At 44.2% G+C, this 19,190-nt stretch overlaps 1 protein-coding gene across 1 annotated transcript in view; it reads left to right on the top strand.

Moving 5' to 3' along the window:
• The window catches only part of AK7 (adenylate kinase 7), a 93,029-nt gene that overhangs the window by 60,265 nt on the left and 13,574 nt on the right, over window positions 1-19,190 (top strand). The window contains exons 11-14 of the mRNA XM_033191414.1: window positions 211-339; window positions 1,950-2,079; window positions 15,568-15,696; window positions 16,777-16,845. Of these exons, the coding sequence (XP_033047305.1) occupies window positions 211-339; window positions 1,950-2,079; window positions 15,568-15,696; window positions 16,777-16,845 (457 nt within the window). The remainder of the gene's footprint in view (window positions 1-210; window positions 340-1,949; window positions 2,080-15,567; window positions 15,697-16,776; window positions 16,846-19,190) is intronic.

The following is a 19,190-nucleotide window of genomic DNA, read 5'->3' as shown; positions in this document are numbered from 1 at the left end:
CTACTCAGGAGGCTGAGGCAAGAATCGCTTGAACCTGGGAGGTGGAGGTTGCAGTAAGTGAGATGATGCACACCACTACACTCCAGCCTGAGCAACTGGACTCTGTCTCAAAAAAAAAAAAAAAAGCACTCCCCTGAAATAGAAAACCACTCTGTCTATCTGCAGATCATTCATAGCTTGCCCTATGTTCCTTACTCTCTCCTCTTTCAGCCAATCAAGATCTGCATTCTCGGTCCCCCTGCTGTGGGAAAATCCAGTATTGCTGAAGAATTGGCCAAGTACTACAAACTGCATCACATCCAACTGAAAGATGTTATTTCTGAAGCCATAGCAAAACTGGTAACACTTTAAACTACTTTCCTGGGCATTTCAATTAATTACTGTATTGTTCTGAGGGTGAAAATATGTACATTATTCAACTTAGCCAGCCGGACGCAGTTTAGATGATTCCAATTTTGTTGGCAACATCCGAGGCGTCCTAATCAGTAGCCAGGGGAACATCTGGCTTCTCTTCCCCCTCAGGCCTGAGCAGAGTGTTGACCTTGGCCACACTGGTGTCAGAGAGCTTCTTCACAGCCTGTTGGATGTGACGCTTTCTGGCTTTGGCATCCACATTGAATACAAGTGTGTGTTTGTCTCCTCTCTTCTTCGTGGCCAACTCAAAGGCTGGGGGAAGTTAGTTGATGATGGCACAGTGGTCACGCTGGTTTCTCCTGAGGACACTCATCGGAGGATATCGGGGCTGCCCCTGGAGCCACAGTGTCCTGGGACACCAGAAGGTAGATGACGTGCAGATCTTCTTTTCTCTGTGGCTGTGGACACCTTTCAGCACTGCCTTCTTGGCCTTCAAAGATTTTGCTTTTGCTTTGGCTTAGGGAAAGAAAGGATCTTCCTTCTTTACCTTCAGAGCCATCTTGTAAAGTGGCTTTTCTTTTTTTTTTTTTGAGACGGAGTCTCACTTTATTGCCCAGGCTGTAGTGCAGTGGCACGATCTCGGCTTACTGCAACCTCTGCCTCCTGGGTTCAAGCAGTTCTCCTGCCTCAGCCTCCCAAGTGGCTGGGATTACAGGCACGTGCCACCATGCCTGACTAATTTTTGTATTTTTAGTAGAGACGGGGTTTCACCATGTTGGCCAGGCTGGTCTTGAACACTCCTGAGCTCAGGTGATCCGCCCGCCTTGGCCTCCCAAAGGGCTGGGATTACAAGTGTGAGCCACCACGCCCAGCCTGAAATGGCTTTTAACTACTTTATTGGGAATTTTAACATTTTAGAAATGCTTTTTTTAGTTTTATAATAAACAAGCAACTGATTTCATATGTCAGTAAACAGGAGATGTTATTTTCATTGAATTTTGTTGTTGCCCCCAGTTATGAAAACACAAAACTCTACAGGGCTTTCCTCTGAGATGGAAGCAGCTTCCATGGGTTGCCCTTGAAATGTAGTCTGCCTCCAGCTGCGGTTCAAAGTATAGCTTGTGTTCTCTCTGTTGCCTGGAACACTTTTAGGTGTTTTATTCGTGTTGTATGTTTCTCAGGGTATTATCAAACTTTATTTATAAACTGCTTTTTATCATTTTATTGGAAATGGCTGATACTGAGGTAGTTTTCATAAATGATTATTAAAAGTCTTGATTTCTACAACATGTGGTTCCTTCAAGGAAGATACAACCCAATACCTTAGAATAACACATTAGAAAAATGTTGACTCAAGCAGTTCCAGCATTAGCACAAAAATATACTTATCTCTTAAATATGCTGTTAAGAAAAACCTCAAGGATCTCATGTGTCTTTGTGGATATGCGCATCCTGCAAAATGTTGCATGACAGCTGTCATAGGGTACATGTCCTGTTTGGGTCCCAAGCTTTTTCCAGGATCACCTGCCAGCTGATTTGTGAGTAGCAAATCAATGTGGGGCATCAACCAATGTGAATATCCCTGTGGTATGCAGGAGACGATTGTTGCCCCTAAGGATATAGGGGAAGGAGAAGAAGAAGTCGAAGAGGAAGAGGAGGAGGAGAATGTGGAAGATGCACAGGAGCTCCTAGATGGCATCAAGGAGAGCATGGAGCAGAACGCAGGTAATGCACACCCAGCAGAGAGCCGCGCCGCTCTTGTGAAGAGTGGCTATTTTTAAAAATCTGGTTATAAAAGACTGTTTACAAAAATAAAGAGAAATAAAAGACTGTTTACTATTAAGAGTGAAGTACAGGCGGACGCCATGGCTTATGCCTGTAATCCCAGCACTTTGGGAGTCTGAGGCGGGAGGATCACTTAAGGCCAGGAGTTTGAGACCAGCCTGAGCAGCATGGTGAAACCCCATCTCTACCAAAAAAAAAAAAAAAAAAAAAAAGTTAGCTAGGCAAGGCCAGGCGCAGTGGCTCATGCCTGTAATTCCAGCACTTTGGGAGGCCGAGGCAGGTGGATCACCTGAGGTCATCAGTTTGAGACCAGCCTGGCCAACATGGTGAAACCCCATCTCTACTAAAAATACAAAAAATTTGCCAGGTGTGGTGCCACACACCTGTAATCCCAGCTACTCAGGAGGCTGAGGCAGGACAATCGCTTGAACCTGGGAGGCGGAGGTTGCAGTGAGCCAAGTTCATGCCATTGCGCTCCAGCCTGGGTAACAAGAGTGAAACTCTGTCTCAAAAAAAACAATTAGCTGGGCATGGTGGCATTGCCAGTAGTCCCAGCTATTGGTTGAGGCAGGAGGATCACTTGCGCCGGGAGGTTGAAGCTGTAGTAAGCCATGATCGTGCCCTTGCATTCCAGCGTGGGTGACAGAGTAAGATCCTGTCTCAACAGACAAAAAAAAAAGAAAAAGAAAAAGAAAAAAGTAAAGTACAGAAATTATAACAAAAAAAAATCCTTCATAATCTCATTGTTAACATTTTGGTGATGATCTGTTGGTAGGATGGGGAAGAACTTCTTAAGTTAAAAAGAAAAAAAAATCGGCTGGGTGAGGTGGCTCACGCCCATAATCCCCGCACTTTGGGAAGCCAAGGTGGGTGGATCACCTGAGGTCAGGAGTTCGAGACCAGCCTGGCCAACATGGTGAAAACCTGCCTCTACTAAAAATACAAAAATTAGCCTGGCGTGGTGGCACGTGCCTGTAATCCTAGCTACTCGGGAGAGTGAGGCAGGAGAATCACCTGAACCCAGGAGGTGGAGGCTGTAGTGAGCCGAGATCGTGCCACAGCACTCCAGCCTGGGTGACAGAGCAAGACTCCGTCTCAAAAAAAAAAAAAAAAGAAGAAAAACAAAATCACACGTGTTCATAAATTGGACAAACCCAGAACAAATATTGACACTGATAGGATAAATTAATATCCTTAATATAGAAAATGTTCAGGCAAATTGATAAGCGAGTTATGAAATCCTTAATAGAAAAAAAATGGATGAGGCCAGGCACGGTGGCTCACGAGGTCAGGAGTTCAAAATCAGCATGGCCAAGATGATGAAACCCATCTCTACTAAAACTACAAAAATGAGCCAGGCACAGTGGTAGGCACCTGTAATCCTAGGTATTTGGAAGGCTGAGGCAGAAGAATCACTTGAACCTGGGTGGCAGAGGTTGCAGTGAGCCGAGATCACGCCACTGCACTCTAGCCTGGGCAGCAGAGTGAGACTCCCTCTCAAAAAAAAAAAAAAAAAAAAAGAAAGAAAAGAAAAGAAAAAAATTGATTAATGAAATGGGCCAATAAGTAATACAGGAAGATGTATAAATAAATGGAAAATTATTCTTACTCACTTAGTCATTAATTGTAACCAGTTCGTTGAACAGAGTAATCACAGTAAGGTGTTGCTTTCAACTCAAGACTGGATTCGTTCTTCCCTTGGAAAGAATTTCAGGCTGGTTCCATTGCAACTCTTAGATAGTGAGTAGCCTCTTTGTTTATTCATGCTTTAGGAAGTCTGTTCCAATCAAATAATTACAAACTGGGTTTTGAGCTGAGAGGTCTCTAAGGGATGTTGCTACCTGCAGGAAAGCAGTCAGTAGCAGTTATTAGAAAAATAAAGCCATTTCTTCATTTTTACACTTGGACAGTTGAGATCCTCCATCATCTGGTTATTGTAGTATCGCCTTCAGACTCATCTAATGCAGTTTCTCCCCTTGCCGACTTCTCAATCACCTTTATTTCCTCTCCTCTTCCTTCCTCCTCCCTTCTTGCTGGTGGCCATTTCTGATCCTCCAGGGATCAAGGACAGGGGAGAAGGACAGAGACGGATGTGGCCAACTCAGATGTAAGTTGGCACCAGATGACAGACGGCATGCTCACTGCTCCTTCGCCATCTCTCAGGGGCTCTTGAGATTCTCCCACTGAGAACTGCCCACTGCACCGCTGGGCCATGGCTCTTGACCGCCTCCATGGCCATCACTGTTCTTCTGGTACTCCACGCCTTCGTCCCAGAGGTTGCCCTCTTCCCAGTTACTCACCTCCACCTGGGTTGGAGACCTAGTTTCCCTCTCCTAACTTCATCCTATTACCTACCAGGTGTCCACGTCACCCACGTTCCACTCAGGGAACCCGCGACTGTCCGGGGGCTATGTGCCATTGGCCAGCTTGAGGAGGATTCACTCTGGTCCCTGGTCCTCGTTCCTTATGTTTGTCACTGCCCGCTTCCATCGAGGTCTCTAATCCCCCGACCCTTTCTCTGAAGGCCAGGTTAGCCCTGAACCTCTCTCCTCTTCCCCTCTACCAGATCAACCTAGTTTTCTGGGATGGAGGAGGTGGTTTTGCGTGCAAACACCAAGTGTCCGCTGAAAGCAGCCCATCATCTGAGTCTTGGTTTCTGCTTCCTTGTGAGCTGCACCAGAAGGAAATGGCATCTGGAATTCCAGAGAGATTTCCCAGAGGGGAAAGGAGTGCACAGATGAATGCTTGGGGGTGTAACGTTGCCTGTGCCTTCCCATAAGGCATTTGGGGATCACTATTTTGGTTTTAGAGAGTCTAAAAGAGTGGAGTTGGGAATGGGGGCTCATGCTATATTCCCAGTACTTTGAGAGGTCAAGGTGGGAAGATTGTTTGAGGTCAGCCTGGGCAACATAGCAAGACCCCTCATGCCTACAAAAAAAAGTCTAGCAGAGTTCTGATGCTCACCTTTTGGGTGAGGTGGAAAAAAACAAGACATTCCATTATGAGGACATCTGTGGATGGAAATCTGTCAAGGCCACATTGAGGGGTGTGGGGCTGGGAGTTTTAGGAAGCCACAGTGTACATGGCCATGTGTAAGTAAAGCTTACAGCTGGGGTGTAAGGCTAGAAACGGGGTGCCAGGAGCAAGGAACTATGCCACCCCCTAAGGAGAGACAAGAATGTCTAATAATCAGGCTAACAGGACTCAGCAAACATTGAACTTTATTTATTTATCTACTTATTTATTTATTTTTGAGAATGAGTCTCACTCTGTCACCCAGGCTGGAGTGCAGTGGTGTGATCTCGGCTCACCGTAACCTCCGCCTCCCAGCTTCAAGCAATTCTCAGCCTCCTGAGTAGCTGGGATTACAGGCACGCACCACCACGCCTAGCTAATTTTTTGTATTTTTGGTTGAGATGGGGTTTCACCATGTTGGCCAGGCTAGTCTTGGATTCCTGGCCTCAAGTGATCTGCCCACCTTGGCCTCCCAAAGTGCTGGGGTTACAGGTGTGAGCCACTGTGCTTGGCTGAACATTATTTATTGACAGAGGCCTATATAATTGGCCTTTGCAAGGGCCAAAAAATCTTATCCAAGGCTTAACCTAACAGTTAAGCACCAACTGAGCTCTTTTCATGCTTGGGGAGGTGACCACATGGAACAAGAATTAGAGCAGAGACAGTGCCGAGCTGAGAACACTCACTGAGGCCCCCAGGCTCCTAAAGGGCCTGTCCTCGCACTCTGTTCTTCCCCCAGATGTGACAGGCCAAACAGGTTCAGCAGCCTCTGTCAGGAGAGATGTAAGAGGGGCCCTGGGAGGGGGCAGAGGAAGTGGTCGTGCGGGGAAGATAAGTCTTTAGAACAGCCAGCATCCTTCGAAGCTGCTCTCCCACATGTGACTCTCCGCTCCCCAACTTCCTACAAGATTGGAATCACTCAATTCCTTTTCACTTTCTCAGGTGTGTCCAAAAATCCCTCCGATCCCTATTTACCTGAGACGAAAACATAGACCTTGCCTATGTTTGAACAAAACAAGACCTTTGAACCCATGGCACTGAGGTCAGCTCACTTTTCCCTCACATGGCTGTATTTGTTACCACATGATTCCAATGATTCTAGCAACATGAGTTTCCCAGTCCCACAGTGAGGCCCCTCCATGTCCTAACTCCACTCCCATCGGCCCCTGACGGTGCAGCAAAATAAGGGCTTTGTTACACCATAGAGTGTGCTAATTGCAGATGTTGTGCTCACTTTACATATTTCAAAAGCATTGTGAAATTACTGGATCTAGTTGGTAGGATTCATGGTGATCACTGGACTAGTCTTTAAACTTTTCTCTGAGTTTGAAAATAAAAAGGGGAAGAAAAGTCTGTAAATGTACCAACTTGATGTCTCTACTGTACATGGGTCATTGTAAAAGCTTGGTTTGCAGCTATCTTTTTTAAAACAAAACACATATTACTGTAATCAAGGCAAAGTTTCTTAAAACAGTTAACGTTGGCCGGGCATAGTGGCTCACGCCTATAATCCCAGTACTTTGGGAGGCCAAGGAAGGCGGATCACAAGGTCAGGAGTTCGAGACCAGCCTGGCCAACATGGTGAAACCTGTCTCTACTAAAGATACAAAAAATTAGCTGGGTGTGGTGGTGGACACTTGTAATCCCAGCTACTCGGAAGGCTGAGGCAAGTTGAACCCTAGAGGCAGAGGTTGCAGTGAGCTGAGATTGTGCCACTGCAATCCAGCCTGAGCAACAGGGTGAGACTTGGCCTTAAAAAACAAACAAACAAACAAAAAACAGTTAACTTTGGCAGTGGAAGTCTAATCAGAACCATGGGTCATGAATTAACATTGCGTTCTTTTCTGCTGTTGAGACTCACTGTTTCACATACCATCTTCCACAAGACTTTATTAAACAAGAAGATGAAGAATGCACTTGGAAGTCACAGAGCATGGCTTGACCACTTGCTTAGTTCCTGACTTCAGACCAGTCACTGCCTCTCTCTGAACCTGTTTCATCCTGTGTTAAAGAAAATAATAATAATAAGAGAGAGGAGCCGGGCGCGGTGGCTCACACCTGTAATCCCAGCACTTTGGGAGGCCGAGGCAGGCGGATCACGAGGTCAGGAGATCGAGACCATCCTGGCTAACACAGTGGAACCCTGTCTCTGCTAAAAATACAAAAAAATTAGCCGGGTGTGGTGGTGGGTGCCTGTAGTCCCAGGTACTCAGGAGGCTGAGGTAGGAGAATGGTGTGAACCTGGGAGGTGGAGCTTGCAGTGAGCCGAGATCACGCCACTGCACTCCAGCCTGGGCGACAAAGCGAGACTCTGTCTCAAACAAAAAAAGAAAAAGAAAAGAGGAGAGGAGAAGACAGAATAAATCCACCAGCTTGGAGGATTAACTGAGGATAACATAATGATAACTAAGGGAACATGAAAGAAATTGCACTGTAAACTCTCAAAACTTACACAGAGTACAGTATCTCCAATAACAGGGAAGGGTGGGAATCACCACCGAGCGGTCTGTGTCCATGGAAGCCTGGACGTGGCTGCATTACAGTCACTGAGAATTCGATCCTGGCACAATGTTACCAGAAAGGGGGTCTCATCCGAGATCCCAGGAGCAGGTTCTTATAGCTCACGCCGGAAAAAATTGAGTGAGCCGCAGAGTATAGTGAACTGAAGATAGTTTATTAGAGACTACCCTATTACAGAGTAGGGTGTCCTCAGAAAACAAGACAAGGAACACCCCATAGTGAGAAGAGATAGTTTATTGAAAGCTACTCTGTCACAGAGTAGGGCGTCTTCAGAAAGCATGAGGGGGAAGGCCATACTATAAACAGCGCTTGATTGTACAGGTTGTTAAGAACAGTGTACTTGGCCAGGTGCAGTGGCTCACACCAGCACTTTGGGAGGCCAAGGTGGGAGGATCCCTTGAGGCAAGAAATTCCAGACCAGCCTGGGCAACATAGCAGGAACCCACCTCTACAAAAAATACAAAAAAATAGTGAAGTGTGGTGGTGCGTGCCTATAGTTCCAGCTACTTGGGCGCGGACACAGGACGATGGCTTGAGCCCTTGAGCCCGGGAGGTCGAGGCTGTAAGTGTGGCCAAGATTGCACCACTACACTCCAGCCTGGGTAACAGGGCAAGACCCTGTCTCCAAAAAAAAAAAAAAAAAAAAGGAGAGAATGAGAGAATACTGTACTTTTTTATAAAGGCTTATGATCAACTTGTGACAGGCTATTAGTATTGTTTCTTATGTTACTTAAGAACATAAGTATGCTATGTTACTATTGATTTCAGAGGGAATTTACAAGTGTACTACTTAAAGCAAAACCTATTCTTAAACTAAGAATGCTTTTTGTTCTCGAAATATCAGGACATTTCCTTAAGTTCTGGGTCTTTAGTTAGTTAGCATCATTAACTCGGTCCCTCAACCATAAACATCTTGTGACCCAAAGTGCTCAACCCCCTGGGAATGCTACCCAGCAGGTTTGGCTTTATCTGGCCTTATTCAAGATGGAGTCACTCTGGTTAGGACAAAGGATATTCATGACCAAGTCTCCAGACCCATTAAGGATGTATCTAGCTTGACAAGCCACTTAGTAAGGATCCAACTGTACCCTAGAAATACTTTGTCAGTTTTATTTTACCTTAATATACATTTGTACAGGCAATAATTAAACAACTATTACACAACAATTCAGTGAGTTTACTTACTTTCAAGAATAATGCATGTAGTTACAAATGAGAGGCAGAAACACTGTATTAAAGACCTAAAAATAAGGCCAGGCATGGTGGCTCACGCCTGTAATCCCAGCACTTTGGGAGGCAGAGGCGGGCGGATCATGATGTCAGGAGATTGAGACTATCCTGGCTAAAACGGCGAAACCTCGTCTCTACTAAAAAATACAAAAAAATTAGCCAGGCATGGTGGTGGGCGCCTGTAGTCCCAGCTATTCAGGAGGCTGAGGCAGGAGAATGGCGAGAACCTGGGAGGCGGAGCTTGCAGTGAGCCGAGATCGCGCCAGTGCACTCTAGCTTGGGCAACAGAGCAATGACTCGGTCAAAAAAAAAAAGACTAAAAATACAAACATCATATAAATCAATGTCCACATTAATTCTGGAATTCCATACAAATAAGGTAAAAATTACATTACTTTGTCAAAGTAAAGGAAAATCATGTTTTTGTTTTTATCAATACACTAAAAGTAGATTAATGCCAAAAAGCTTTTATGAAACTTGTCAGAGTTCAGATTATTTTATGTAAAAGGATTAAAATAAAAGGATTAAACTGGTGAATGGTTTACCCAAGTACTCAAGTAGGTGAGTAAAAGAAACCAAAGAGGCCGGGCACAGTGGCTCATGACTGTAATGCCAGCACTTTGGGAGGCCAAGGCAGGTGGATCACAAGGTGAGGAGTTAGAGACCAGCCTGGCCAAAATGGTGAAACCCTGTCTCTACTAAAAATACAAAAATTAGCCAGGTGCGGTGGCAGGTGCCTGTAATCCCAACTACTCAGGAGGCTGAGGCAGGAGAACTGGTTGAATCCGGGAGGCAGAGGTTGCAGTAAGCAGAGATCACGCCACTGCACTCTAGCCTGGACGACAGAGTAAGACTCCATCTCAAAAAAAATTAAAAAAATAAAATAAAATAAATATATAGATACACACACACATACACACACACACAACATAGGAAGGAATGATACTTGGAGGAATTTTTTTTTTGGCGGGGGAGGTTAGGTTTTGCTCTGTCACCCAGGCTGGAGTGCAGTGGTGCAATCATAGCTCACTGCAGACCCTATTTCCTGGACTCAAACAATCTGCCCACCTCAGCCTCCCAAGTAGCCACCATGCCTGGCTAATGTTTTCTATTTTTATTTTTATTATTTACTTTATTTTATTTTATTTTATTTGAGACGGAGTCTTCTCTCTGTCACCCAGGCTGGAGTGCAGTGGCACGATCTTGCCTCACTGAAAGCTCCGCCCCCCCAGGTTCACGTCATTCTCCTGCCTCAGCCTCCCGAGTAGCTGGGATTACAGGAGCCCGCCACCACGCCTGGCTAATTTTTTTTGTATTTTTTAGTAGAGACAGGGTTTCACTGTGTTAGCCAGGATAGTCTCGATCTCCTGACCTCGTGATCCACCCGCCTTGGCCTCCCAAAGTGCTGGGATTACAGGCGTAAGACACCACACCTGGCCTTTTTAAAAATTTTTAATAGAGATGAGATCTCCCTATGTTGCCTAGGCTGGTCTCGAACTCCTGAGCTCAAGCCATCTTCCTGCCTCACCCTCCCAAAGTGCTGAGATTACAGGTGTGAGCACCTGGCCCGTTCCTGGAGGGATATTAGCTGCCTACATACTTCATGACTAGCTATTTGGTGAACTGTCGGGATTAACATGAAAAATACACAGCCGGAGAGAGTTGCCCATTTTCCTAATAGAAAACAAACCTCACTTTTCACTAATGTCATGTAGAAACTCCATACCATTAATAAGCCTTTAGATCACCAACTTTGTTTTGGCCTTATTAAAATGCTGGAGAGTATCTCTTGATTTATAGTATTTTTTTTCTAATACTGCCCAAATAAACCTATAATGAACCTAAAGTCACGGGCAGGAATGGACATTCTGCATGCACAATAAAAAATGCAACTGAAAGCAAATAACCAACAACTGAAAATATTACTGAGGAAATCTGTAAGTGTAGATGAATATGTAAAAAAAAAAAAAAAAAAAAAAAAAAAGGTTCACATTAACACAAGTTTTGACCAGTTAAAAGTTCACTAGAGATTACATAAGAATTTTGGAAAGTGTATATGTATAATCAAGTAAAATATGTTAAACTAGTCCATCATGCCTCAGTTAGTTTTAAATTGCAAACTCCAATACACAGTTCTTTTAATAAATTAGTGCAATATGAAAGATTTGGGAATATTGATGTGTCCATATTAGATCAAATTGAAGATTCCAAAATTTCTTCCAAGAGCCATCTTTTACTGCTTTTTTTTTTTTTTTTTTTTTAGGAGATGGAGTCTCACTTTGTCACCCAGGCTGGACTGCAATGTTGCGATCTCGGCTCACTGCAAACCCCACTTCCCAGGTTCAAGCAATTCTCCTGCCTCAGCCTCCCAAGTAGCTGGGACTACAGATGCACATCACCACACCCGGCTAATTTTTTTGTATTTTTAGTAGAAATGGGGTTTCACCGTGTTGACCAGGCTGGTTTTGAACTCCTAAGCTTAGACAGTCTACCCGCCTCAGCCTCCTAAAGTGCTAGGGTCACAGGCATGAGCCACCCTGCTGGCCGCTTCTTCTTAAGGTATTTCTTTCCTGAGCTGCTTACAGATACATTACCTGATTTAGACAAATTTATCCAAATATCAAACTGCCTGGATGAGATGTAGATTTTTAAACTTTTGTACCTCAGCAAACAATGGAGTTTTACCCATTGCCTGGTGAACTGAGTAAAGAGCCACTCATTTTGTTTCATTTCTAGTTATCTTTAAGAATAGCTGTATGGATAATTCTAGTTCTAAGGTACATTTATTTACCAAACTCAAACTGGGACCCAAGTGGAACATTTTTGCTTCTGCTTCTACAAAGAAAAAGGAAAGTCACATATGGTGGCTCACGCCGGTAATCCCAGCACTTTGAGAGGCTGAGGCTGAGGCAGGAAAATTGCCTGAGCCCAGGAGTTTGAGAACAGCCTGGGCAGCATAGCAAGACCCTGTCTCTAAAAAAAAATAAAATAAAATAAATTAGCTGGGCATGGTGGTGCACCAGGCACTAGGATTACCTGAGCCCGGGAGGTTGAGTCTGCAGTGAGCCAAGATCCCGACATTGCACTCCAGCCTGAGTGACAGGAGTAAGACCCTGTCTCAAAAAAAAAAAAAAAAAAAGAAAGAGTGATCTCTCCCATGAGGCATATTTCCTACAAATACATAGCTGTTGGACTCTTTCCTTTCCGAAATCACTGCTTGCTGTTTGGTCATCATCAGTTAAGACAGTACAGTTTCCTGGAGATGAGGGAACAGAAGCCAAGCTGTAATCCCAAATGCATTCCCTCACATTCCCACCACTGCTCAGGGGAACAGCTCTCTATTTTTAAACATGTTTTAGTAATTATGAATATGTGTTAATATGAACATTTTGAATATTACTGGTATTTGAAAGATACATTTAAATTTTTTTGTTTTTTTTTTTTTGAGACGGAGTCTTGCTCTGTCGCCCAGGCTGGAGTGCAGTGGCGCGCTCTCTGCTCACTGCAAGCTCCGCCTCCCGGGTTCACGCCATTCTCCTGCCTCAGCCTCCTGAGTAGCTGGGACTACAGGCGCCCGCCACCACGCCTGGCTAGTTTTTGTTGTATTTTTTAGTAGAGATAGGATTTTACCATGTTAGTCAGGATGGTCTTGATCTCCTGACCTCGTGATCTGCTCGCCTCGGCCTCCCAAAGTGCTGGAATTACAGGCGTGAGCCACCACGCCCGGCCAAATGTTTTTTTAGGAAAAGGATGACGTTTTTAAAAGCTATGTAGGAGGGCTGTGCTCATTCATTTTCAAACAGCGCAGTTGCCGGCCATAGAGCTGAACCCTGGCCAAAGGTCATGGGATTATCTCTAAGAGATCACATTTCTCAAGAGAAAGGCACTTGGGCTGGGTCCTTCGTGTACTGGGTCATGCCTCTTAAGCATCCCATAATTACCAAAAAATGCTGCTGAAGGTCCCTTCTTAACTACTGAGCACTTTCGTTCCGAATCAAGCAGAAATGAATGGCTAAACTCAGGGCCTGGAATAAACTGAGGGAGGCATTGAAGGGAATTGCAGCTAGATTTCTAGATTAAGTGCCTTTAATTTAATAACAAAGCCTTTAAAAAATGAAAATAGACTGCTTAGGCCGGGTGTGGTGGCTCATTCCTGTAATCCCAGCACTTTGGGAGGGTGAGGCGGGTGGATCACCTGAGGTCGTCAGGAGTTTGAAACCAGCCTGACCAGCATGGCAAAACCCTGTCTCTACTAAAAAATACAAATAAAATTAGCCAGGTGTGGTAATGCACACCTGTAATCCCAGCTACTCAGGAGGCTGAGGCATGAGAATCTCTTGAACCCAGGAGGCAGAGGTTGCAGTGAGCCAAGATTGCACCACTGCACTCCAGCCTGGGAAACAGAGTGAGACTCTGTCTCAAACAAACAAAAAAGAAAATAGACAGCTTAAATAAAATCAGACCTAGAATATTAGTGAATCCCTTGACACGTTTTTATTTGGCTTCATTTTTTTTTTTTTTTTGAGACGGAGTCTCCCTCTGTTGCCCAGGCTGGAGTGCAGTGGCGCAATCTCAATCTCAGCTCACTGCAAGCTCCGCCTTCCGGGTTCACGCCATTCTCCTGCCTCAGCCTCCAGAGTAGCTGGGACTACAGGCGCCCGCCATCTGGCCTGGCTAGTTTTTTGTATTTTTTAGTAGAGACGGGTTTCACCGGGTTAGCCAGCATGGTCTCGATCTCCTGACCTCGTGATCCGCCCGTCTTGGCCTCCCAAAGTGCTGGGATTAAAGGCTTGAGCCACCGCGCCCGGCCTGGCTTCATTTCTTGGCACCCCTGTGAACCTTACTGGGAAGTAATGTAGAATCATTCAGAGGAATTTCATTATGTTAAATACTACTTAAGATCTTTTTTTGTCTTAGCCATAATATTTAAATTTCTGAAAGACAACAGTTATTTTCTGAACGTGTTACTGCCTTATGGGTGGTGTGACACTGAAAGGTAGAAGAAGGGAGAGGTGTTTTTTTTGTTTTTTTGTTTTGAGACAGAGTTTCGCTCTTGCTGCCCAGGCTGGAGTGCAATGGTGTGATCTCGGCTCACTACAACCTCCGTCTCCCGGATTCAAGCGCTTCTCCTGCCTCAGCCTCTCGAGTAGCTGGGATTACAGGCATGTGCTACCACGCCCGGCTAATTTTGTTATTTTTAGTAGAGACGGGGGTTTCTCCATGTTGGTCAGGCTGGTCTCGAACTCCCAACCTCAAGTAATCAGCCAGCCTTGGCCTCCCAAAGTGCTGAGATTATAGGTGTGAGCCACCGCTGGGGGATGTGTTTTAATTAGATCAGTTTATTGTCATTGATAGAGTAATAAAAAGAAGCCTGAACTTATTTATTTTACATTATGTAAAATGAGGGAGGAGGAGGGATGGAGGAGGGGGAGGATGAGAAGGGGGAGGAGAAGGGGGAGAAGGATGAAGGGGGAGACGGATGAGGAGGGAGAGGAGGAGGAGGACTCACTGATAAGGTAAAAGAGTAGTACAAACTCTGGCAAGAGCTTTGAAGATCAAGTTCTGTGTCAAACTTACATTACCATAATGTACACATTAAGCAAGGTAAGGATAGGGCTGTGTCTTGAACATTGTAGCTGTTCGATAATTATGATGGAATGGTAGATGAATATTGTGGTGGAGTTGCAGCATGTTGTTATTAAACCACTGTACTGGTTTTAGAACAAACTCCTCCCTTCTCATCCTCCCCAAGCAGTGCCAGGAACCCAGTGTCAGGGCTTGAGAGGGAACTGTTCAGTGGGGCTGAGGTCAGAAATGCCAAGTGGAAAAGACAGGGAGAAGGGAGCCATGTTCTTTTCTGAAGCGTTACAGAGAAAAGTGCCTTTGAGGGTCAGGTCAAGTTTGATTGTTAGTCAAATCCAGCACCTTCTTTTAGTAAATCGTGTGCTAGCAACATCCATGAATGCTATCTCACAATTCTCACAACAGAAGCATTTATTATTGTATAGTAAGGTTACAGAGGTGTAATATCAAAACAGAAACCCTGCAGGGGGTTGCGGGGAGCTCTCTGCATTGCTCCAGTTGCCGCTCCTCAATCAATTTCACCAAAAATTGGGATTATAGAACATTTTGAAAGTGCAGACATCAGCACTCACCCATGCTCTTTCTTGCAGACGAGTTCACTGGGTTCTCCTACATTATTGTGCATTAGAATTCACGTCATGTTCAAAATACAAAATCACATATTTTTTACTTTAAGGGCCAAAATGTAATCCCAGCATTTTGGGAGGCCAAGGTGGGAGGACTGCTTGAGGCCAGGAGTGCAAGACTAGCCTGGGCAACATCGCAAGTCCCTTTCTCTACAAAACATTTAAAAATCAGCTGGGTGTGGTGGCAAGCGCCTATAGTCCCAGCTACTTGGTAGGCTGAGGTGGGAGGATTGCAGAGCCTGGGAGGCTGAGGCTGCAGTGAGCTATGACCACACCACTGCATTCCAGCCTGGGCGACAGAGTGAGACCCTGTCTCTTAAAAAAAAAGCAAAGCAAAACAAAATAGGGATTTTCAATAGTACCTTTGACTACACAATTTTTGAGATAACTTTAAAACAACTCTTACATAGAATGTGACTCCACAGTAATATATACATATATGCTTTTTTATCAGGTCAACTAGACGATCAATATATAATTAGACTTATGAAAGAAAAGCTAAAATCAATGCCTTGCAGGAATCAAGGTTACATTTTGGATGGATTCCCAAAGACCTATGATCAAGCAAAAGACCTGTTCAATCGTAAGTTTGAATGTTCTATTTTGAGTATTTATATTCAGGTAAGTTGCAACTTTATTGTTCAGAGAAATAGTCACTCAATTAAAGTAAACAGAAAACTAGAGAGACTATTTATTTTTGAGCCTTGGCTCACCTTTCATTAGGTAGCTTTTTTTTTCTATTTTTCCCCCCGATGATGGCTCAAGGTGCATAGCCTTTTACAAATTTTTAGAAATTTTATTGTATTGTATTGTGGCACAAACATTTAACATGAGATCTGCCCTCGGAACAGGTTTTTAAGTGTGCAATACATTATCATTGGCTATAGGCACTGGGTTGTTCAGCAGATCTCTAGAGCTTATGCATCTTTCTGGATTAAAACTTCATGCCTGTTGGTTAGTAACTTTTGTTTTTCCCCTCCCAGCCCCTGGCAACCACCATCCCACACTTTCATTCTTTGAATTTGACTGCTCAAGTTCCCCATTTAAGTGGAATCATGCAGTATTTGTCTTTCTGCCACTGATTTCACTTAGCATAATGTCCTCAAGGTTCATCCTTGTTGTTGCATAAAGCAGAATTTCCTTTAAAAAAAAAAAAAAGCAGACCATTCGTCACCCAGGCTGGAGCACAGTGATATATATGATCACAGTTTACTGCAGCCTTGACCTCCTGGGCTCAAGCGGTTTTCCTGCCTTGGTCTCCTGAGTAGCTGGGACTACAGGCATGCATGACAACACCTAACTAATTTTAAATGTTTCTGGAGGTTTCACTCTGTTGCCAGGCTGATCTCTGAACTCCTGGCTTCAGGTGATCCTACTGCCTTGGCCTCCCAAATTGTTGGGATTACAGGTGTGAGCCATGGTGCCCCGCCATTTCCTTCTTTTTAAAGGCTGAATAGTATTCTGTTGGATGTCTATACCGCATTTTCTTTATCCATGCATCTATCAATGTACATTTAGTTTGTGAGACTATTTCTAAAAATACATGTGCTCTTTATGGCTAGTTTTCATTAGTGCTTGCTACTTAAGATATTTGGATTTTTTTGCTGTGATCCATGGCAATAATATATTAATAAACACAATGAAGAATATTTTGTTTTCTTAGAGGAGGAGGAGGAGGAGGAAGATGAAGTCAGAGGCAGAATGTTTCCCTTTGATAAATTAATTATACCTGGTAAGTTTATTTTCCCAAGATCACATTTAAAAGAATGTAAAATGAGGGGGGAGGAGGGAAGGAAGAGGGGGAGGAGGAGAAAGGGGAGAAGGATGAGGAGGGAGAGGAGGAGGCGGATTCACTGATAAGGTAAAAGTAATTTTGTAAAAATACAAAAATTAGCTGGGTGTTGCAGTGTGCGCCTGTAGTCCCAGCTACTTGGGAGGCTGAGGCAGGAGAATCACTTGAACCCAGGAGACGGAGGTTGCAGTGAGCCGAGATCACGCCACAGTACTCCAGCCTGGGCAACAGAGAGGCACTCCGTCTCAAAAAAAAAAAAAAAGAAGAATGCTGTCTGATACCTGTCTCTTTTTTCTTTCTTTTTTTTCCCCCAGTAGCTGGGACTACAGGTGCCTGCCACCATGTCCAGCAAATTTTTGTATTTTTAGTAGAGACAGGTTTTCACCATGTTGTCCAGGCTGGTCTCAAACTCCTGGCCTCAGGTGATCCACCCGCCTTGGCCTCCCAAAGTGCTGGGATTACGAGCGTAAGCCACCTTGCCCAGCCTCTTTTTTTTTTTTAACTACTCCTTAAGGAGCAGGGCTACACCATAGGCAGTGTGCCTAGAGTAGCCCCGATACCCCTTTTGTGCCAAAACAATCTTTTTGAGTTTAATAAAGTAAGATTTTTTTTAGGAAAAAAATTAAAAGATATTCTCAAGCATAAACTTGCAAACTAGAGAATGCACCGAGGGATAAACATGAGGAATATTAAATTGCTGAAATGAATAGAAATCCCTGTGGGAACATTGTCTTCCACTGCTCTCTCCTGTAACAAAGCAAAAGGTAGCAAATCTATTGATAGCTTGACTTCCTGATCACGTAGGCTCCTTCCCTGCCCTGGTTTTGGTGCTAACCATGCCATCATCAAGACATTCAGCTTCTGACTTGAGAGTGCACAGGTCCAAAGCTTTTCAGTTCACTCTTAACTCCACAGCGGTTTTATTCCATCACATATTTACACGGGATTTCACAAAGTACTCTTGAAAGCAAGGCATAAGCAATTTATTGTACACAACAGGATTTACTTAGTACTGAGCAGGCATTTCTTGTGACCTTCCTATAAACGTTAACAAGTGTTGTTTTCAGTCAGTTTGCTTGAGGTGTATATTCATAGGGAATCATTTTGGGTCGTAAGATCACTAGAAGAAAAGCTATTTTCAGCAACTTAGGACAGGCTGTAACTGAAAAGGGCCTGCCTGCTCAGTGGTATCGAGTCCCCAAGGAAGGCAGCTTGTGGCTGTTACCTTCTCTTGGTCCAGCACAGTTTGCAGAGAAGCTTCTGGAAGCACTGAGACCACCAGATAGCAGTCATCCTTGGGGATGGATATTTATTGTTTGCCTGTAGGCTCTGAAGCCAATGGCAGAGGCATGAAATGCCACAGGGATGGTTTGTCTCAGATTTCCCATTAATTTAGGCAAATGCCTCAGAAAAAGTTAAAAACTAAAGTTGATTGGCCAGACACAGTGCCTGTAATCCCAGCACTTTGGAAGGTCAAGGTGGGAGGATCTCTTGAGCTCAGGAGTCAGAGACCAGCCTGGACGACATAGTGAGACCTCATGTCTAGTAAAAAAAAGAAAAAAAAAAAAATCAAAAAAATTAGCCAGGGTGGTGGCATGCACCTGTAGTCCCAGCTACTTGGAAGGCTGAGGTGGGACAATCACTTGAGCATGGGAAATCAAGGCTGCAGGTGCCCTGATTGCACCACTGCACTCCAGCCTGGGCAACAGAGCAAGAACCTGTCTCAAAAAAATTAATTAAAAAAAAATAAAAAGTAAAGTTTATTTTTGATTATTAGATTCTGGGTAGGTATGTCCAGTGTACGTATGTTTATTACTTCTAGGCAATATTCACTCATTGCAAACTCCGTGCTAAATCATAACACCCTCACTGGGGCAGCTGGATACATTTCAGCTCAACTGGCAATTTGTCGTGTGCAATTTGTCATGTGCCGGGCACTCACTGAAACTTTTCACAATCCTGCAAGGCAGGAATTACACCCATGTTTACCCATTCCAGAAGCTAAAGCCCAGAGATGTATGCAAGTCCACTCACTAGTAAATGGTAGGGGGATTAAATTAAAACTCAGGTCTTCTCACTCCACTACCTCCAAAACAGAATTAACGAAACCTGCCTGTAAGATAAGGAAATGGAAGCACAGAGGTCAAGTGACCAAGAACTCTTAAACACAGGCCACTGGGCTGTCCTCTTTGTTGGACACAGTGCAAACACGTCTAAGACGTAATCTATTTGGAACGTTAATCTGTTGTTAGCAAACTACCCTCTTTCCAGAAATCGTCTTTATT

The sequence above is a fragment of the Trachypithecus francoisi genome, unplaced genomic scaffold (assembly GCF_009764315.1).
Source record: "Trachypithecus francoisi isolate TF-2019V2 unplaced genomic scaffold, Tfra_2.0 Lachesis_group3, whole genome shotgun sequence".
NCBI lineage: Eukaryota > Metazoa > Chordata > Mammalia > Primates > Cercopithecidae > Trachypithecus > Trachypithecus francoisi.
The sequence above is the reverse complement of the archived record's forward strand: the minus strand, read 5'-3'. Positions and strand labels throughout refer to the sequence as shown.